This window comes from Saccostrea cucullata, unplaced genomic scaffold (genome assembly GCF_032062105.1).
Source record: "Saccostrea cucullata isolate Sc308-1 unplaced genomic scaffold, CSIRO_AGI_Scuc_v1 ctg11234, whole genome shotgun sequence".
Taxonomy (NCBI): Eukaryota; Metazoa; Mollusca; class Bivalvia; order Ostreida; family Ostreidae; genus Saccostrea; species Saccostrea cuccullata.
The window spans coordinates 1-21,620 of record NW_026926102.1 but is presented as its reverse complement, the minus strand read 5'-3'; the positions used below and the strand labels follow the sequence as shown (position 1 = coordinate 21,620).

The 21,620-nt window shown below is 39.0% G+C and overlaps 3 protein-coding genes and 1 long non-coding RNA gene across 4 annotated transcripts; 3 read left to right on the top strand and 1 right to left on the bottom strand.

Annotated features, from left to right (window-relative positions):
• Positions 1-208: 208 nt before the first annotated feature.
• Positions 209-1,352, top strand: LOC134270786 (uncharacterized). Its single transcript, XM_062753034.1, has one exon. The coding sequence runs from the start codon at positions 582-584 to the stop codon at positions 1,350-1,352; it is 771 nt and encodes a 256-aa protein (XP_062609018.1). The 5' UTR covers positions 209-581.
• A 653-nt stretch (positions 1,353-2,005) lies between these two features.
• LOC134270785 (uncharacterized) lies at positions 2,006-4,497 on the bottom strand. The gene is made up of 3 exons (XM_062753033.1): positions 4,207-4,497; positions 3,577-3,682; positions 2,006-3,279 (listed from the first exon to the last, which is right to left on the bottom strand). The coding sequence occupies exons 1-3, from the start codon at positions 4,495-4,497 to the stop codon at positions 2,117-2,119; spliced, it is 1,560 nt and encodes a 519-aa protein (XP_062609017.1). The 3' UTR covers positions 2,006-2,116.
• Positions 4,498-10,696: 6,199 nt separating this feature from the next.
• LOC134270784 (uncharacterized) lies at positions 10,697-14,626 on the top strand. The gene is made up of 6 exons (XM_062753032.1): positions 10,697-10,833; positions 10,919-11,453; positions 11,537-12,183; positions 12,267-12,529; positions 12,613-12,762; positions 14,278-14,626. The coding sequence occupies exons 1-6, from the start codon at positions 10,705-10,707 to the stop codon at positions 14,624-14,626; spliced, it is 2,073 nt and encodes a 690-aa protein (XP_062609016.1). The 5' UTR covers positions 10,697-10,704.
• Positions 14,627-16,139: 1,513 nt separating this feature from the next.
• LOC134270783 (uncharacterized) lies at positions 16,140-17,906 on the top strand. The gene is made up of 3 exons (XR_009992886.1): positions 16,140-16,160; positions 17,005-17,218; positions 17,453-17,906. It is a non-coding gene; the product is annotated as an uncharacterized LOC134270783 (long non-coding RNA).
• Positions 17,907-21,620: the final 3,714 nt, after the last annotated feature.

Sequence of the window (21,620 nt, the reverse complement as noted above, 5' to 3'; positions counted from 1 at the left end):
CCACGTCCGCGTCAAATTGTACCCGCCCATTTCTTGTCTATCACTGAATGTTTTGATTGTAACTTATAGAAATGACGTAGGCTGTATATTTCCTATTTTGCCAGTTAATGTTCTGTGGTCTTAAATATTATGGAGTTACTAAGTTAGTGTTAAATTTTTCAAGATTATTAATGAACACCATTGATTGTTTTTATGTTTCTAATTACAGTTTTGGGGAGGCATGCAATCACATTTCGGCACTGCTTTATGCAATTGCAGACATAGATGAAAAGAAGAAAAGCGGTCTTCTCTCATGCACGTCAAATAAATGTCTCTGGAACAATCCAAGAAAAAGAAAATTAAGTCCAAAAAAATGCTGTGAAATAAAGTTCAAAAAAAGTTCATTTGGTTGCACTCCAAGGATTGAAACTAATACATCTACCAGTACTGAGACAACAATCCAAGTACTATCGTCGCCAACTTTCAACGTACAGAGATTTCGAAAAACTCTCGTTGATAATAATTCAAAAGCTGGTTGGCTTACATACTTTGCTAGCAGACCTAAGGAGGACAATATACCGTCATTACACAATATTTTATATATGTACCATGACAATGTTGATGTTAATGATACCAAAGTACAAAATGAATTGCGCCAATATTTCAAATCTCTGTCTGTCTCATATGCTGATTGTGTAAAGATAGAGGAACTTACAAGAGGTCAAAATAAAAGTCAGAACTGGTTTGATTGCAGGAAAGGGAGGCTGACAAGTTCCAACTTTGGAACAATCTGTAAGATGAAACTGGGAACAGATCCTAAAAATCTTTTAAAATGCTTGTTGTATGACGTTTCTTTTCCCTCAAACAAATTTACTAAGTGGGGAATTGAACATGAGCCTGCTGCAAGGAGATTTTATTGCAGACGATATCCGTCTTATATGGTGTCTCAGTCAGGTCTTATTATCAGTCCGAAATATCCTCATCTAGGCTCTAGTCCAGATGGTATTGTTACTTTACCAAGCGGTGAGAGTGGACTTTTAGAAATTAAATGTCCAGCATCAGACAAATGGCGAACCCATTCTCCTGTTGAGTGTGCACTTGATCATGAGTTTTGTTGTACACTTGATGAAAATCAAAATTTAAAATTGAAAACAAATCATAATTATTACTTTCAGGTACAAGGCCAAATGGCAATATGTAACAAACCATGGTGCGATTTTGTTATTTGGACTCTGAAACCACCTTTCTCTGTTGAAAGAATATATTTTGACCAATCATTCTGGTTGAAATGTTTAGATAAACTGAATGATTTTTATATAAAAAATATGCTCCCAGAACTTTTCACACAAAGATTGTTAAGATCACTCAAGTAAATAAACAATTTGAGTCATCTTTTTGAAATGTTTTTTTAAAGAATGAAATTCAGTTCAATTTTATTCATTTATTGCAATATTAAAGACTGTATGCATCAATTATAGAAATCATGAAACAAATTTATGTTGATTGACAGATGGTGAAATAGTAAGACATTGATGTTTAAAGTTTCAGTTAAGAGACATGCATGAATGAATAAAAATAAATGTATAAATCTTTGCTAAGAGGGTATATAGGAAATTTATACAAAATGTATTTTTTTTTTGTTTTTGTTGACAAAAAATTTGACAATCACATTGTTCTCAGCTGGGTCTTAAAATATTTCCATGCTGTTCATTTAAATTACAAATTGAATAGAATTCTTATGACTTGCTTGTAATCTAAGGAAATGACATATTCAAAAAAAATTAATTCATAAATTTGTAAATATATTTCCATGGTTAATTATGAAAGTACATTTTTCTTTTTTACATTCTTTTTTTCTTTTCATATAAAATGAATGCTGTGAGTAAATCTAAATGTCAGTCACAAATTGTTTGGTATAATGATGCATTATCAGTAACATTAATAAAGAAAAAAATAATTTAAGAACACATTTACAAATTGTATGTGTATTTGAATTTTACAACTTGAAACTTTTGAAGTACCAATATAAAACAATAAAATATTCAACAAACAACTTGTTCAGTTTTTACCCAATATATCATATTATGAAAGTTCGGTTGGTGATCAACAAAGTGAATGCCATATTCCTTCACAACAGCTATGACACAATATCATAATCTGGAACATTACACAGGGGCGGAAGGAGATTTGTTAAAGCCACACAAATTTTCCAAATTTTAGAACATTGGGAAGCCATACTTATATGCATCACACCTTCAAAAATATGAAAGTTCTTTATTCTTTCCATTTGTCTTTCTACGTGAATTCTAAGACGTGCTATGTCACGAGTCAACAAAACATCATTTCGAGACATTTGATGATTTTTTTTCTTGAAAGGGGGAATAATTAGATGAATTCCTTTCGGGGTAGTCAAGTCTGAAATAACAAAACCTTTATCGGCCATAATGGCATCACCTACTTCACATAAATGTAATATTCCACATTTTTTGGTCAATTGTTTATCACTAATACTTCCTCCCCATAAGTCAGAAACAAATGTAGTCACACCTGCAGGACTAATGCCAATGAGTCCTTTAAAAGTCATGTGGGATTTATAGTCACTGTACATTAGTGACTTGTTAGCAAGAGAACTCGGGGTTTGTACAAAAACTTCAGTACAGTCTACAATAACCCTACAGTTACTAAATTTTCTTTTGAATGAAATTGGCATTGTAGCATTTATTGTATCTCTAGAAGGCCACATTATCAACGGCTGTAATTGAACAAATAAAAAATCTATCCATAAATTGAAAATCTTGCTGCATGTTGAAACACTAACATTAAATCTGTTTGCCAAATCCTCAAGAAGTAAACCAAGTCTTAGTCTCAAAAGCACAAGAAAAAATTCATCGATGATCCTGAGTCTCCTTGGTCTTCCCTTGTTTGATGATGAAGAACTTGCACGTCTTGTATTTTTATATGCATCGTCCTTTATCTCATCGAATACGGCATTAAATGTCTCCTTATTAGGAATGCCCGTGTAGAATAAAATTTTAGAATTATCATGTTCTATGTCCTCGAATGTGAACACAGGTCTACAAACTTGTGTTCCTTTGTCAATGCCCCTTTTTTCATCAGTCTGTGTTTCTGCTGAGGTAGAGTTAGTCATGGCTGCAATGTTCAAATGCGATCCATCAGTCTGTGTTGATGCATCTTTAGAAAAAATTGTAGTTTGGGTTTCCTTATTATTTGGAACTTCACCTGTACATGTCCAGTCCTTGTGGTAGTCATGCATATTTAGAGAGTCCCTTAATGGGTCATCTGTTCAAAAGTTAAATATATATACTTAATATTGTTATGTTACTAGTAATTATATTTACTTTATAAGCAAATTTTAAGATGCTTAAAAACTTAATTTTCAATGAAGAAATTATAACAAATACATATACAACTGAAATTGTCTTATTTAGTTAAATACCCAAAAATGTCATAACTCATGGAGTTATTTAGTAGGTGTATATGTAGCACATATAGGACTAATCTCATTTAGATTCATCAGTATTACAGTATTGAAATAACCTGATTGTTAGATTCATCAGTATTACAGTAAGAAATAACCTGATTGTTCAAGGCTATCCTGGTAATCCATACTCTCTATCTCGGGGTTTACATCCTCTGGCTGAGTGATAGGAAAACTTGACGTACTTGTGCATGTTGTGGGTGCCTGGAGTGAAAAGTGAAATTTTTCAGTACATAGGATTTTAACAACCCCCCCACCCCCACACACAGAGGAAATATAAATTTAAGAATATTTAAAGATAACAATATGTATCTACATTTAATAAGCATTTTTTTTATAATCATGATAACATCAACATTTAAAGTGATTAAAGAAAAAATAGTGTGTAAATTACATTTGTGTTATAAATATATTATCATCATTTTATATCATGAATGAAATATTTTAATTTTATGATTTAACCACACCTTTCCCTGTTTTTTTTTATGAGCTGTGTATTGTATTGTATAGGCCTAGTATGTCACCAAATGTGTTCTCACATGATGTTCATTGTGTAAAGCTTGCCTTCTACCATATAATAGCCATATGATAAACTGTTTTTGTTATTGTGAACAAAAAGAAATCTTAACTAATTCGTATTTTTAATTCCTCTCTCAGAGTCTCTTTCTGGATTTGTTGTATATATGTAAATAAAAGCCAAAATTTCATGGAAAGTAAAAAATTCTTACCGATGTTTTGAACGTCTTGTTGGGGAAAATAGATGGTAGTGGATGGTCTGCAGACGGGCCTTGATTATTGACAAAATGTACTGAACAGATGTAAGAATTCTTTGAATAGTTAAAGTCTTTTCTAATCAATCTGGCCCGTTGCAGCCATATTTTCTTTTTGTTTGTATCGCTGGGAAATCGGTGGAGGCTGATGACCTTGCCTCCTACAGATTTGCCCCTATAGTTACTGCATATGCAGCAGTATTTACGTGATCTATACCCCGAAACTTCGCTTTTTCTTCTATCGTCCATTATGATGATTATGTCGAAAACGTCCGCGGAAGTGACTTTCTTTCTAGCGCGTGCGTATTAAACACAGTAAAAGAGTTCCCTTCAGGGAAGATAACTCACCTTTTGAAAATGGGGAATTTTCACCAAACCGCTTGATGCCATATTAGAATGCTATCCTTCCATCTCTGACGTGGAAGGCTGAGAAGGCCTTCTAAGTCTACCCTACCAAACCAATCGAGCAGACAGAATGGTTATTCTGGAATAAGAAGGGTCCCAATCGAGTGGGCCCCTGATGTTGGTCAGGAAGAAGGTCATCGAGGACAAGGATAGGCAGAAGGCGGAGCCGGCGAAGGTAAGTATGCCAGCGGAGACCGCCCCTACCCCCAGCGCAGAGCCAGACGACGCCCTAGACGACAAGGATCTCGTGGAGGCGGTGAGGAACATCGAGACCATGGAGGTCCTCTCAGGTGGTATGTGAACTTTGTTTTATGTTTATATTTATCATTGAATTTCATGTAATTTGAAGATCAGTGTATATTATTTTACATTAAAAATGTAGATAAGTTATGTTTCACAGCTAATTTGTCTATATTTTCTTTTTGTTTAGTTCCAGTGGTGAGTTTGTGTAGATGGTGTATAGTTTAGCACTATGTAGCTTATATATATATACAAACACAAATTCATATATCTATCTCTAGCTTATATCTTTTTCTTTAATATATATTGGTGTCTGTTTCTGTGCTTTCTCATTATCTACTCAGTATCTAGCTTTCATAACATATAATACATTCATATAGCCAATGAGATAATAGATAACATTTTAATATTTACAAATATAACTTAACTAAGATATAAACAAAAAATATTTAATGTCATATAGAATTTTATAGATGTAAAATAAGGAAATGAACTCTGAAATTTTGTGTATTGTTTTTTATTATTTGCAATTTGCTTATTTTGTCATACGAAATTGTAGATGTGGTGTACAGTGCCTGGAAACAGGTGCTGGACCCGTGTGACCTGAAGTGGATCTCCAAGGCCCTCTTCCGTGTCAACCAGCAAGGAAAGCCGGAGATGTGCTTCGACACCATGGACCGGATGTGGTACCACCCCTCCAAGCCAGCTCTAGTATATGCCCAGCCTTCCACCATAGACAGGTATGCGGTTATTTTTAGGGAATATGTACTTCTTTTTAAAATTTTTAATATTTATTTTGTATTAGAATAAAGATTATTTTTGGTACTAAATTTTCTCTGTTTTTGTAGGTACTTTGCTAGGCCCATCTTTCTGTGGATGCCGAAGAAGCTGTGGAGAGTTAGGTTGACGTGTCCTGGGGAAGACTGCGTTGGGCAGGAGTTGATCTCCTCGGACATTTACAGGACGCTCCGCAGAGTCCTGAGTCTCTCAGGGTTCTACTACATGGCCACGGAGTACCTGGAATGCCCGAAATGCAAGAAAAAGCTCAGCAGTTGGAACCAGGACTTGCTTGACCAGCTCGACGTGGGGCACCGCCTCCAGTTTCCGTGCATCCTCACCAGAATGATGGCCTGCGACCTGGAAGTGGTGAAGATGCTGAGACAGCGCGGACTCGGGAACAGTGTTGCCAGACTCCGTCAGAACCTCGCGGAACTGCACGGAGAGGAGAACCTCAAGAGGACGGCGCACTACCTGAGCGACTGCCAGACCTTCAGCTCCGCCCAGAAGAAGGGACTGATGACGAAGACCGTTTTCCCCTCCCCGCCCACGCCCATCAAGATGCCATCCTGCCAGTGGCTGACGTCGGTCTACTGCCAAGACGTGCTGTCGAGACTGGATGAAGTCAAAGCTGGCATCACCTCAGTCTACGGCCGCATCCTGAAGATCGACTCGACCAAGAAGGTGGTGAGGAAGCTCCAGGGAGCCGCGTCCGAGACAGCCGCGTGGGCCACCAACGTGGGAAATGAGCACGGCCAGGTGCTCATCTCCGTCATCACCGCCGGAGAGGGAGCCGGTGTAAAGACGAATAATGACCCCCATCGAATAATGACTGGGGGGTCATTTTTCAACGACAAAAAATGACCCCCACCCGTAGAAAAAAATAATTTTTTGTAGAAAAAGGGTCCTAGGGGGTCATTATTTTATATGTTAGTCCTATAAAATAATGACCCCCATTGAAAAATGACCCCCTTTAAAGTGATACAAAATATACACTCTTTATTATCTTTTTTTACAGCGAAACTAATTTTTACATTTTCCTTAACCAAAAAAATACAAAAAGTCGTATGAAATAATTAAGAGATTCACGTAGTCTTTCAATGCTAAAATTGTGTTTGAAAAGAGATTCTTTAATTGTCAAGTAAATAAAATTTCTTTTTAATATTTCTCCTTATAATGTTTGCTTAAAGAATGATATTCCACTTGTTTTTAGAAATCAAACCATGCAAAAATCAGGTTCAAATACTCTTTAATAGGAAAAATTAAATTTTCCGTCATTTCAACTTTTAGTTTGTTTAAGTTTGGCAAATCCTATTTGACAATGAAAGAGGAAGAAATTTTTATCCCCCCCCCCCCCAAAAAAAAAAAAAGAACATTACGTTAAATCAAAAAAAAAAAAAATAAATAAATGAAAAGCAAAAATATAAATAAAACTCTATACCTTTCTGATAATAATTCTGAGAGAGGCTCTAGATAAAATATTGAAAGGATGTTAAGCCTTCACACAAGTACTATCATATCATAATTTTCTTCGCCATGATGAAAGCATACATGTTGGTGGAGGTATACTTGAAAGTATTGTGGCAAAGTAACAGTTAAAAATTAGTAGAATAGTAGATTATTTTTAGCTTGTTTTTAATTCTTTCTTATAGAAAAATAAAAGTAGGGTGTTTTTTTCTGCTTTTGTTCAATATCGACTTCCTCCTAAATAAGAAAGGGGGTGGGGTAAGTATAAGACCTAAAAATATGCTCTGTAAAGCTATGGGCTAGTGTAAAATACACAGTCATTCTAATGCAAAAACTATACATGTAGACATAAACTTTTGATTTAGCACACAGTATTCATTACATTTCTTTTAAGGTATTCAATCCCTAATGGGAACAAATTCAGTGAAATTGAATACATAACTGATATGTAGGCATTGAATACTCAGTTTATTTAGACATATTTCCCATTTATTACTATTAGTATGTATAGTGGGATCTGTCCTAATTTATGACCTTGAGTTTTGGTGAATGTTATCTCCCCTTTTCTTAATAAATAAAAAAAAATCAATTAAAAAATTAAGCCGGTAAAAAAATTGTTTTCAATTGCCATTCTATTTTTAATGTTTCAATGCAACTTTCCACCGCAGGATTTATTGATATTCAAATTATTCAAATTTTTATTTTGAAAAAACGTTTCTCCCCATGGACTTCAATGCAATCTTTGTTAATTAACTACTGCTTAATTAATGACATTTTTAAAACTTTCTCGCGGGCAATCCTTTTCCACTATAAAATGTTTTAATATAATATCAGTGTATTATGTACTTGACGGACATTTAAGGGTAGGGAATTAGGTCCCATTAGGGATGGAAATCCTTAACGTAGAACCTACTTCGTATGACATCATAACTTGTAAATGTGTTAAACCTGTGCTAACCCATTAAGACGTCATAATTAATTCAATGCCACTTTTTCCCGTACTTGACAGCTTCAATAAAAATGGTAGAAAATACTGCATTTTGAAATTCACAGAATTCAATCATGCCAACATAATCTTGATTCAATTCATATATTTTTTGGTTTATAATGCTTAATGGCAATATATTTCTGGAATAAGAGAAAATATGTAGGCACCTTTTATTTACTAGATCTAGACCTGAAGTTGACAAACCCAAGACTATCTAGTGTAATGAAATTACAATGTACATACAACTTTCGTAATAATTTGAATGGCATGTAACCATTTTGAAGGAATGTATAAATCGTGAGAAATCTTTAGTTGCCAGCTATATAGTGTAATATCTTGATGAAATGTGTCTAAGTCAAAGATGTACGTGTTGTAGATCGTTTGATCGTGTGTACATTTTGTGATATCTATAATGAAATGATGTGCATTCCATTTAACAATTATTTGTTAGCTATTCATATTTTTGGTGTTTGATTACAATTTTTATATTAAATATGATCTTTTTAAAGAAAAAGTACAATTTCTGATAAATATTTAATCTGAAAGTAACCCCATACAGTCATTTAATTATTAAATCCCGTGTAAGTGCAAAAAGGTCAAGAATATGAGTATCGGTAAATAGCCTATCTTTCATTAGTTAGAGGGGAAAGGTATATATTTTAATCATTTTTTGTAATCATTTGGCTATGTTCTTCATCATTTTGAAGATTGAAAACATTGTGAAAAAGACGTCTAAAATATATTTAGAAATACAGGGTGAATAATTGACTAAAAATAATAGAGTTCATTTGACTATTTTTTTTAATGGTGGACTTATCTTTTATGTTAATTGAATAAAAAAGAAATTATTCTTGATAAAATATTGTTTAATATTATTCAGTTAAAAAAGTTTATAAACGACGATGTTTGAAGAAGTATTTTTGTGATTTTACATATTCCCTTTATGACAAGTACCCCTAAAAATATTTGAAAATGTGAAGTCGCAGTATGTAAATACCATACCAAGTTTCACAGCCTGTTCTAGATTAAAAAAACAAGGAAACATATCATGATATCTTAACTGATTGATAAGCAAGTACTAATTTATCATTTTGAAAAGTTTGAAAATCTTGTGACAAAGACTTTTCCGACATAGGTTCTACCTTAATTCTTGTTTTACTCCACCCTTTTACTCAGTTCTGAGTATATTTTTCAGAGAATTTAATATGAAAATCAGAACAAACATTTTCATTGTTGTAACGTCTTCTTTACAATGTATATTAATATGAAAAGTTAATTGAAGACCATTTCTTTTTATGTCCCCGTAATCGAAGATTCGGGAGTATATAGTTTTATCGTGTTCGTCTGTATATCCGTCTGTCTATCTGGCGGTTTGTTTGTCCGCAAAAACCTTAACCTTTACCATAACTTTTCATTTATTGGAGCTATGACTTTCATATTTAATATGTATATTCCTTGTGACAAGACCTTACTTTGGGTACCACCAAATTTGACCTTTTGACCTTTACCTTAGAGTTTATCCCATTTTACACAAAAATGCCAAATTTTTACTTTGGCCATAACTTTTAAACAGTGGATACTAGTACTCTCATACTTCAGATATGTAGTTTTTTGGCATTACCTTTCGTTGGATACTAAAACCTTGACCTTTTGACATTAACCTTGGAGTTTTCCGTACTTATGATTTTTTTTTTACCTTGGCCATAACTTTTGAACGGTAAGGGCTAGGGTATTCATACTTCACATATGTTATCCTTGTTACATTAAACATTTTCTTAAGAAATCATCAACTTTGACCTTTGAGTTTGACCTACCTTTCAAAAACTTATCCTTAGCCATTACTTTTGAACACGTGGTGCTAGGGCTTTCCTATTTTGTAGTTGTATTTCTTGTGAGAAGACCCTACTTTGGGTAGCAATATATTTAAATTGCATTTAAGAAAAGTTTAATCTTCGCTATGTTGCCATACAGGGGCATAGCTCTTTCACAAACACATCTTTTTATATATGAGGATTTTCGGATAAGAGATGGATACCTCAAAGCGTAACAGACGGACGGACGGACATCCCAATCACTATATACCCTCCCGCTTTTCAAGCGGAGGATATAATAATATATAATACTGCTGATTTTTTCTGTCAGTTCGATGATTTCCACCATCAAAAAACAATGTTTACCTAACCCTTAAGGCTTGATAAATCTTTTACTCCTTTAGATTCTGAATCACTGCATTTACCTTAAAATATAGCTATAACTGTATAATGTTATGAGATCAACATATCATCAGTTTATTCCCAATAAGCTCAGGTGAGCATTTTGGCCAATATACTTCTTTATCCAATTTTTTTTTGCCCCCTAAAAATTTTAGCTTTAATCTACAGGGGGTCATTTTTCTACGGGGGTCATTTTTCTTCACGTGGGTTCTGCAAATTTTTAGGGAAGTGACACTTTTTCTACGGGCAAAAGGGTCATTTTTCTACGTCGAATAATGACCGGGGGTCATTTTTCGCTGTCGAAAAATGACCCCCGGTCATTATTCGATGGGGGTCATTATTCGTCTTTACACCGGACTGGACGCCATGTTCGAGAGAATCCAGAGGAGGTACAGGGAAGCCAGCGTGAACCCGCTCGAGGTGGTGAATGTGGACAGGGACTGCTGTGGCCCCAATTATGTGGGGAAGAAGTTCCCGTCCTGGAGTGCGACCCAGGTATGTGATATCTAAGGAGATGTATAATTGATTTTATTTTATTGTATTACTTTGGTCTCAAAATTCTATGTTTTCTACTTTGTAGGTCAGACTGGACATCTGGCATTTCATGCGTCGTATCTCCAGCGCCTGCACCACCGAGTCCCACGCCCTCTACCCCTTGTTCATGGGACGACTGTCCGGCTGCATCTTCCAGTGGAGTGAGGAGGACCTTACAGCCCTGAAGGAGGCCAAGGAGACCCAGGCCAACAGCGCGGGAGTGACTGTTCGGGGGAAGGAACGGGATTGGTTGTCCAAGAAGGAGCTCGGCCTGCACTGCAGAAGGACCACCAGGAGCCCCGTCGAGATAAGTCAGAGGATCGAGGAGCTGCTCGACGTCTTCTCCGGGGAGCAGGGCCGAGACATGCTGGGGACGCCACTCCTAGACGAGGACAAGGCCAGGGATGTGTGGGAGAGTCAGAAGCGGCACGTGGGATGCATACAGGACCCACCCAACGTCTCCCTGTACACCCAGACAGGGACCCTGAGGAAGGGCACCAAGACCCTGTCCACGTACCGCTGTGCCAGAGGTTCCATCTCCCTGGAATCCTTCCACCTGCACCTGAACAGGTTCATTCCCGGTAAGTCTACCGTCTATTGTCAAAGTCTTAGTATCTAGTCTCGAGTTTGTTGAATGCCACTTATATTTACTTGTATTTCACAGGTACCAGTGCTAGCGACGTCAACTACCAGGCGTTTCTCTTGGAGGGGCTCTACAGGTGGAACCAGGACAGGGCTTCTCAGGCCGTGGAAGTGGAGGCTCCGCTGTGTCACACGTACAGCGGACTTCTACGCCACGCTGTCAACCACTTGGCACAGACTGTCTTGGGGAACCCTTTAGACCCCGCCTTCCATCAACCCAGGGCCTACACGGGGGAGCTGATCAGAGTCGAGTACTTGTACTCCCAGACGGGCAAGTCACTTCAGGTCGTTCCCGAGGAAGTGCGAGAGGAGGACGCCACACCCGAGGAAGAGGACCAGGACCACGACGAGGGATTTGAGGAGGAAGAGGCAGAGGACGACCCCACCATTCCGGATGCCGACGTCCAGGGTGCAGCTGTGAGGCCGACCGGGAAGCCCTTGGCCAGCGCCGACCGACCACCATCCAGCACGGCAAGGCCCCCATCCAGCCCTAGGGTTGTCAGGCAACGCAGTGCTGTCAGGTCACCGGCCCATGCCGAAGGGTCTACCAAGAGGCCGACACCGGCTGTCACCCTGGATACCCAGCCGCCCACCCAGGACCCACCGACCCAGGAACCAACAGCCCAGGACCCACCGACCCAGGACCCACTAGCCCAGGAAGAGGAGACAGTAAGTAGAACCAATTTTCTATCTATTGCTTCTAAGTGTTTAAGTAAACATTAGTATAGACTGACTTTTTTACTTCTTTGCAGGAAGAGGAACAGCTGCCGGATCCAGCGTCTGGTATGCGGCAGGTGCACGACCTGGCTGACTTCCTGTTGCAGCTCAGGGAGTGCAGGACCTTGACCCGGACCCAGCAGGATCAGCTCATCTCCTTGTGGGAGAAGCTAGAGCCCCGGGACCAGAGACCAGCTGTTTTCCAGGCCAGGACCAAGTCTTCTCCACCCAAAGGAAGGTTTATGTCCTCAAAGACAGCCAAATCACCTACGAAAGCTGGTGTGGAGAAGACTAAGAGGTAAGCGTTTAGCTATTCATCTGGGCTCTTATGCTTATTTTTCTTATTGCACAGTATTTGAATTGTCTCACTCTTCTCTTCAGGTCCTTCGTGGGAACAGGAAGTGGGCCAGCCAGCTATCCAGATACCAACCGGTATATGGAGATGCTGGTGAGGAGGCTGATGGAGGTGCACACCGGCCCAGTCAGGCGACCCAATCAACAGAGTGACAGACCCTGTCCAGATGGAGCCTCGTCCTGACTTCCTACAACAGGATCAGGGAGGTTGTGACGGAGGACCCCCGAGTGTCAGCATTGACCAGCATTCAACTGCTGCCCCTCAACCAGACAACTCTGATGCTCTGGTAAATATCCCTATTTAAACAGCATAATAATGGCATATTTATCTATGATTTTTAGCTCACCTCAACGAAGTTGGGGGAGCTTATGTAATACCCTCGGTGTCGGCGTCGGCGTCGGTGTCGGTGTCGGTGTCGGCGTCCCAGGTTAAGTTTTTTGGAGCAGTTTTCTTTTTAAGTACTTCTATGTCCTATATTGATTAGACATGCATGGAAGATGGTTCTAGTGTGTTTCATTGTACCAGTCAAAGTTTCAGATGCTGCAATTTCAGCCAAGGAATGACCAGGTTAATGTTTTTGGAGCAGGTTAACATTTTTGGTGCAGTTTTTGGTGTAGGTTTCATTTCCAAGTAACTATAAGCCCTATGTTGACCAAACTTGCATGGATGGTACATCTAAGGATGCATACTAACAGGCTTGCTTCGGATGCTGAATCTGACCTACATTTTCCGGTTGAGTGAACAGGTTAAAGTTTTTGGTGCAGGTTTCATTTCCAAGTAACTATAAGCCCTATGTTGACCAAACTTGTATGGATGGTACATCTAAGGATGCATACTACTGGGCTTGCTTCAGATGCTGAATCTGACCATCATTTTCCGGTTGAGTGAACAGGTTAAAGTTTTTGGTGTAGGTTTCATTTCCAAGTAACTATAAGCTCTATATTGACCAAACTTGCATGGATGATACATATAAGGATGCATACTACTGGGCTTGCTTCAGATGCTGAATCTGACCTACATTTTCTGGTTGAGTGAATAGGTTAAAGTTTTTCGTGAGTGATTCATTTCCAAGTAACTATAAGCCCTATGTTGACCAAACTTGCATGGATGATACATCTAAGGATGCATACTACCAGGCTTGCTTCGGATGCTGAATCTGACCATCATTTTCTGGTTGAGTGAACAGGTTAAAGTTTTTGGTGTAGGTTTCATTTCCAAGTAACTATAAGCTCTATATTGACCAAACTTGCATGGACGATACATCTTAGGATGCACACTAATGGACTTGCTTCGGATGCTGAATTCAACATACATTTTTCAGTTAATAGACCAGGTAAAAGTTATGGGTGCAGGTCTATTACCAAAAAACTATAAGGCTTATATAACATTGTATAAACCAAACTTGCACAAATGTTGCATCAAGAGATGAAAACTCTCAAATTTGCTTCAGATGCTGGATTTTGATTACATTTTCATGAAGAAGAACTAGTTTAAATTTTTTATGTAGGTCTATTTCAAAGTATCAGATCAAAATTGCTTAAATATTTTCATTTTTGGAATGTACACTTTTTGTTGGTTAATTGTGTGACTTTGCCTTACTTAAAGACAACATTCGTTGAGGTGAGCTCTGTAATCTCTGATTACCTATGTTTAAGTGTACGTGTTCTTATAGTATCTCTTATACTTAACAGGGACAACAGAAGACAGAAGAAGAGGGAGGAACGGGTGCTGTCACAGGGAATTGAGATCTCGGATCCCCCTATGACAGCCCCTCAGCCCCTACCCGCCGCCTTGACGAAGCCCGCCACCCTTGTGACCTCCATTGCCCTGGCCCACAGATACCGTCTCCCACCCAACACAGACGGCCAGTCCCGCGTCCGGATCAGGTCCCCACCCAGGATGAACTCGCCCCCTAGGATTGCTGCCCCTGCCAGGATCATGGCCCGGCCAGTTCTACCACCTGCCCCAGTCCCAATACGATACTTGATCGCCCTGCCCCCCCCAGGTGCCAGGGACTCAGCCCACCTACCAGCAGCCTGAGTTCCCACCCCTGAAGTTGCCAAAGACGGTGCCCGACTCCACGGCCTCTTACAGACGCAAAGTCAACATGAAGGAGATGATGGGAGAGTACGTCCGCAGGTACGCCCCACGCCGTGGACCGAATAGGTGCGGTAAGTGCAACCAACCGAAGACCGCACCTGGGCACCGTCAGTACTATGGCAACTGGTACTGCCAGGACACCTCGGAGGAGAGCTACGAAGACTGGGTCCATAGGATGGTACAGAGAGGCTATTCCAACAGGAAGAGGAAGAAACTCCCACCAGACGACCAGGAACCCCCGCCAGAGGACCAGGATCCACCTTGAACCGATAACAAAATGTGAAAAAACCAAAAATTTAAAAAACTTAAAAAAACAAAAAAAAATTTTTAAAAACTGAAAAATACCAAAAAAAAAACTCTTTAATGCTGCCTAGTTATGATTTACTTTGTATTTTGTATATATATGCTAATTTACTTTGTATTTTATAGCTACAAGGTCCCAAGCCCTTGTAAAAAGCAGAGGGAATGTTAATAAAATTATTATTAAAAAAATTCATGTCTTATTCTTTAAAATTTATAGAGAAAATCACTTGCAGCATGTTTCAAAAGTTAAAAACCCACCGGGATTCGAACCCAGATCTCTTGCCAGTAAATTAGGCAAGTGTGTTACCATTACACCACAGGAATGTATAGAAATGACACAATTTGCAAGGATTATACTTGATTAAAATTGAGAAAAGGTCTAATTTGCAGTAAATAAAGGCCATATAAGCCTAAAAATTCAAAATAAAGGAGGCTGAAATAAAGCCCTAATGAAGTAGAAAATAACGGCTAAAAATAGGCTGTTTGAATTATTTAAAAAAATTATTTGGTGTAAATCAAGGCAAAATATGCCAAAATTGACTTGAAAACAATCAATAAAAGTCAAAAAAATTTGGGGAAACTCCTTAAAGGGGCTGAAATAAAGCCCTAATTGAAGTACTAAATTGCAGCTAAAATAAGCTGTAAAATATTAAAACAGACAGATATTTATTCCAAAAAGAGGAAAATAATAATGCTCAAAAGTACCAGGGAAATAAATATGGAGACCCCAAAAGACCAAAAATCCATAAATATATACCCGTAAAAACAATTTTAAAAATCCCTAAAAATCCGCTATTTAAATCTCTCTAATATATTTAATAATGCACTCTAAACTTTCTAATTAGGCAGAAAACCCCGCATTAATTATCTTTACTGAGCGCCTCTAGCGGCGACCCAAAATTCCCTTCCATTCTCTCCTTTTCTCCCTTCATCCCCCCCTTCTTTACCTGCGCTGGAAATTGGAAGAAAACAGAGAAGATTGCGTACCATCCTTTGCGCTACTTGCTTCCCAATCTTCGTGGTGGATTCCAATTTCTAGACCAATCAGAATTGTCCCTCATTCCAATTTCATTCCAATTTCGTTCCAATTTCATTCCAATTCTGAGCTCCTCAACCAATCAGAGAAAGAATTCCAATTCTTCCAATTTACAGTAGGTCGGACGCCATATTGGTAAGTCGCATGTTATATAGTAAAATTTTGAAAAGGCTATTTCTAGAGTTTTATTAGGAGTTTATGGCCAAATTTGGTATCGATCAATTCGTCTCGGTAAGTTTTATACTATTGAGTCGATTGACCCTCGGGAATTTTGTTATTTAATTGAAATTGAACACATGTAAACAAACTTCCGGAAGGGGGGACGCTATCTTTTTTAAGTGTAAAAATACAAGTTTTCCACCGATATGCATCCGTGAAATTGCTAAAATTCAATTAAATACATTACTTTATAATTGCTTGTCAATGCATTCCTGTGTACATCGTATATTTATGCAGAAACGAGCTCTTTTAAATTGTGCAAATTCGAGCTGTGTGTTGATCGTCTGTGTACTTGTGTACATTTGATTGAAGACGTTTACCAAGACTATTTTGTATGAAACTCTGTAGGTTTTTGTGTTAAATCAATTGAATGAAGTCTGATCTCTTCTTAGGAACACGGGGTTTTACTTAGTTTGAGTTGAAACTATGTTTTACAACATTATTTTCTTGGTGACCTGTTTTCATTGAGTACATTTGTTTACATTTGTGAAATAGGCTGTATGAAGGAAATTTAAGTGAAACTGAGTTGAATTTTATATTAAATCAAGTGATTCTAGTCTAATTTCATGTTGTAAACACACCGTACTACTGCGCGCAGTGTAAAACAGTGTTAATTTGTATTCAATGAAGTAGTATACCTACCTGCAAGTTTTCCCTTTTTTGCACCTTCTTGTAAACATACATGGCATAGGACCGGGAATGTATCAAGTCTTAGTTTTGATTGAATATCAAAGAATAATAAGAAATCTTGCATTTTCAGCCCTACGTAGTGTCTCGACAGTAAACAGACTTGTACGTCACTCTAATAACAAGTTGGTACCTAGCCCCCCTTTGAGTACCTTGTAGACCCCACCCTCCAGCACCCCCGGGGACTGACCGGAAGCTGAATGGGGTGAAATACCTTCACTCGGAGACGGACGAGGAATCCGATGAAGTCTCGGCTGTTCGAACCTTCTTCGCAGACACAGAAAACAGTAAGTAGCATTTATTATTACATGTAACTAAAATACCTGGTATATATGAGAGGTATAGACAGTTTAAACCAGTACGGCTAGGTGAAATAATGCTGAAAACATTCAATTAGATTCATATGTGAGTAATTTTGGAAGAATTGGTTATTTAGAGTGATTGCGTATTTACTTAAACAGTGTATTTTTATACATATGATATACAGGTACAAGTTGCTAAGTAATGGTACTGTTTTACAGGTACAGGAAGGAAAAACAGATGAAATACTATGTGTATGATTGAGAAATCTAAGCATCAAGCCTCCCAGTGACAAAGACTTAGCCAGTCCTGTCAAGATAAAGCACCTTAAGGACACTGACACCTCGGTATTAAGGTACGACTTGTACCCAAGACTGCGAACCAGTTAAATGTGAACATGTGTTCTCGACATACACCGTCTGCAGTCACGATAGCCTAACCGGACACTTTCCAGCTAAAATATCTGTCATTTACACTTCTGCTGTCTCCTGAAAATGGTACGTGAATACAGAGATCCTTAATTGTACAGTGGAGAGTTCACTCAGACTGATACAGAGGAAAAGGAACCAGCACAAGATATGATGGATGTTTAACTAACTCCAAGCAAGTGTTTCAAGTGTGAAAAATCACATTCTATGCAATCTTTGTACAGAAAACTTTGGGAAGAAACTTTTAATGCTGCCTAGTGTTATGTTTTTATTACAACATAATTCTAGAAGGTCCCAAGCCCTTATAAAAGCAGAGGGAAAGTTTCTGATCCAAAATAAGTCAATATGAAGTCAGTGTGTTGTTTTTCTTTAAAATATTGTGTAAATATCACCTGCATAAAGTGTCAGAAATGAAAACCCACCAGGATTTGAACCCAGGTCTCTTGCCCAAAAGTCAGGCAAGTGTGTTACCACTACACCATGGGAATTTACAATGACACAAAATGCAAGGATGGAAATTAAGCATTTTTCTTTGGATGTAGAATTATTTGAGCTTAAAAAAGACTGAAAATGGGAAAAAATACCAAAAAGGAGTTAATAATTACTTACAGACATCCTCAAATATGTTATAAAGGGGGTTTATATAAATTATTCTAAGCAACTCTTGTAAAAGGATTTGACCCAAGAATTTTTGTTTTCGGTTATAATTTCAAGGCTAAATAAACCTGGAAATAAGTAAAAGTGTGAGAAATTAACAGATAATACAAAGAAAAGGAGTGTCAATTTGTCTGAAAATTAGATATATGAATGTAGGAATTTTGAGCAGATGGAGGTTTAATAAAATCATTTAAAAATTATATTCCTTGTCTTATTCTTTCAAATTCAAAGAGAAAATCACTTGCAGCATGTGTCAAAAGTTTAAAAACCCACCGGGATTCGAACCCAGATCTCTTGCCAGTAACTTAGGCAAGTGTGTTACCATTACACCACAGGAATGTTGGAAATGACACAATATGCAAGGATTACATCTGATTGGAAATGAGAAAAGGGCTAATTTTGAGTAAATGAAGGCAAAATAAGCCTAAAATGACTCGAAAATAAACCATGTAAGCCAAAATAATAGAGGAGGGGGGCTTGAAATAAAGCCCCAAATGAAGGAAGAAAACAGCAGCAAAAAATAAGCTGTTAGAATTTAAAAAAAAATATTTTGGGGTGAATCAAGGTAAAATAAGCATAAATTGACTGGAAAAGAAACCATACATGTCAAAATAATAATAGAAAAAAACCTTAAAAGAGGCTGAAATAAAGCCCTACTGATGTAGTAAGTAACAGGTAAAAATAGGCTGTTAGAATTTAAAAAAAAATATTTTGGAGTAAATCTAAGTAAAATAAGCATTAATTGTCTTGGAAATAAACCATAAAAGTCAAAATAATGTGGAGAAAACTTTTAAAAGGGGCTGAGGTCCTCTAGGTGGTATGTAAATTGTTTTATTTTTTTATATATCAATGAAATTCATGTAATTTTAAGTCTTTTTATTTTTTCATTAAAGATATAGATAAGTTATGTTTCACAGCTAATTTGTCTATATTTTCTTTTTTTTTAGTTCCAGTGGTGAGTTTTGTAGATGGTGTATAGTTTAGCACTATGTAGCTTATTTATATACAAACACAAATTCATATCTCTATCTCTAGCTTATATCTTTTTTTTTAATATATATTGGTGTCTGTTTTTGTTTTCATTATTACTCGGTATCTAGCTTTCATAATATATAATACATTCAAGCCAATAAATAATAGTTAACATTTAATATTTACTGGTATATAAATTACTAAGATATAAACAAAATCTATTTAATATTATATAGTATTTGATAGATGTAAAATAAGGAAATGAACTCTGAAATTCTGTGTATTGTTTTTTATTATTTGCAATTTGCTTATTCTGTCATACGAAATTGTAGATGTGGTGTACAGTGCCTGGAAACAGGTGCTGAGACCCGTGTGACCTGAAGTGGATCTCCAAGGCCCTCTTCCGTGTCAACCAGCAGGGAAAGCCGAGATGTGCTTCGACACCATTGACCGGATGTGGTTCCACCCCCCAAGCCAGCCCTAGTGTATGCCCAGCCTCCCACCATAGACAGGTATGCAGTTATTCTTAGGGAACATGTACTTCTTTTTAATTCTTTAATATTATTTTGTATTAAATAAAGCTATATTAGGTACTAAATATTCTCTGTTTTTTAGGTACTTTGCTAGGTCTTTCTTTCTGTGGATGCCGAAGAAGCTGTGGCGAGTTAGGTTGACGTGTCCCGGGGAAGACTGCGTTGGGCAGGAGTTGATCTCCTCGGGCATTTACAGGACACTCGCAGAGTCCTGAGTCTCTCAGGATTCTACTACATGGCCACGGAGTACCTGAATGCCCGAAATGCAAGAAAAAGCTCAGCAGTTGGAACCAGGACGTGCTTGACCGGCTCGACAGTGGGGCACCGCCTCCAGTTTCCGTGCATCTTCACCAGAAAGATGGCCTGCGACTGGAAGTGGTGAAGATGCTGAGACAGCGCGGACTCGGGAACAGTGTTGCCAGACTCCGTCAGAACCTCGCTGAACTGGACGAGAGGAGACCTGCAAGAGGACGGCGCACTACCTGAGCGACTGCCAGACCTTCAGCTCCGCCCAGAAGAAGGGACTGACCACGAAGACCGTCCACCTGCACCTGCAGATCAGATCCCTTGCGTGCCTACTCGTCTTTTGCAAGCGTCTGTCAGTATCTATGAGTCAAGTTTGAATCCACTTATCTACTGCACATCCAGTCGACTCGACAGTAATGATAGGCAGTTCTCCTAGGGAGCTCGTGGAACAGGCGTGGGCCTCAGGCCGTGGAAGTGGAGGCCGCTGTGTCACCATCGTCATCACGCGCAAGGGCTGGAGACGCCTTGGGGATCCGAGAGGACAGGGAAGCTGGTGTACTGTACAGGGAACCTCTGTAGGCCCCAAAGTGGGAGAATTCCGTCACCCGGAGGGACCAGGAGTGTATCTAGGAGTGATATGATATTGATACTTCTCTCAATTCGATGTTTCAGGCGTTTCGTAGGTCAGACGGAAGCCCTGGCACAGCGGGACGACCACAGCGCACTGCAAGGAGGCCCATCCACCTTACAGTTGTCAGGGCAACTGTGCGCGAGCAGCACCTTGCCAGTGGCCACCGAAGCCTGCAGCCCCTGCCTAGGAGGCCAAGGAGACCAGGCCAACGCGCGCGAGGGACCGGGGGACACGCGATGGGTCCACCACCGAAGGACTCCCGCACCAGAAGACCACCAGCAGACCCACATCGAGATAGTCGAGACAGTAGTAGACTGACTCTACTCTTCTCCGGAGAGGCAGAGCATGCTGGACTCCTCAGAGAGGACAGTGCCGGGTGATGTGGGCAGTGCACGCCCTGGCTACGTTCTGTTGCAGCTCAGGAGCACCCTCTACCCTGTACCCCAGACAGCTGATCTCCTTGTGGGAAGGCACACCCGCCACGACCGCTTTTTCCAGAGCCAGTTCCAAGTCTCTCCACCCAAAGGAAGGTTTACGTCTTCAACGCACCCCAACGGTTCACCAGTAAGGTTAGCTTTATTGTCGTCTTAGTATCTGTCACGAGTATTGTTAATGTCTCATTTATTTACTTGTCTTTCCGGTACCAGTGCTAGCATCGTCCAACTACCAGGCGTTCTGGAGGGGCTCATGCGATGGACACCAGGCCCAGTCAGGCGAGCCAACCAGCCCTGCAGATGGAGCCTCCGCTGACTTCTACAACAGGATCAGGGAGTGTCTGGAGGACCCGAGTCAGCGTTGACCAGCATTCAACTGTGCCCCTAACCAGACTGCTTTGGGGAATCCCTTTAACCCCCCTTAATCAAACCCGGGGTTTTACAGGGGAGTGTTCAATTTCTCTTGTACTCCCAGGGCAAGACGGGAG

Coding starts and splice junctions, on each gene's coding strand:
- LOC134270784 (XM_062753032.1), top strand. CDS start 10,705: ATGTTCGAGAGAATCCAGAGGAGGTACAGGGAAGCCAGCGTGAACCCG. Junction 11,454..11,536: donor CCTGAACAGGTTCATTCCCG/GTAAGTCTACCG, acceptor TGTATTTCACAG/GTACCAGTGCTAGCGACGTC. Junction 12,530..12,612: donor GGTGTGGAGAAGACTAAGAG/GTAAGCGTTTAG, acceptor TCTTCTCTTCAG/GTCCTTCGTGGGAACAGGAA.
- LOC134270786 (XM_062753034.1), top strand. CDS start 582: ATGTACCATGACAATGTTGATGTTAATGATACCAAAGTACAAAATGAA.
- LOC134270785 (XM_062753033.1), bottom strand. CDS start 4,497: ATGGACGATAGAAGAAAAAGCGAAGTTTCGGGGTATAGATCACGTAAA. Junction 3,683..4,206: donor ACAAGACGTTCAAAACATCG/GTAAGAATTTTT, acceptor TTTTCACTCCAG/GCACCCACAACATGCACAAG. Junction 3,280..3,576: donor GGATAGCCTTGAACAATCAG/GTTATTTCTTAC, acceptor ACTTTTGAACAG/ATGACCCATTAAGGGACTCT.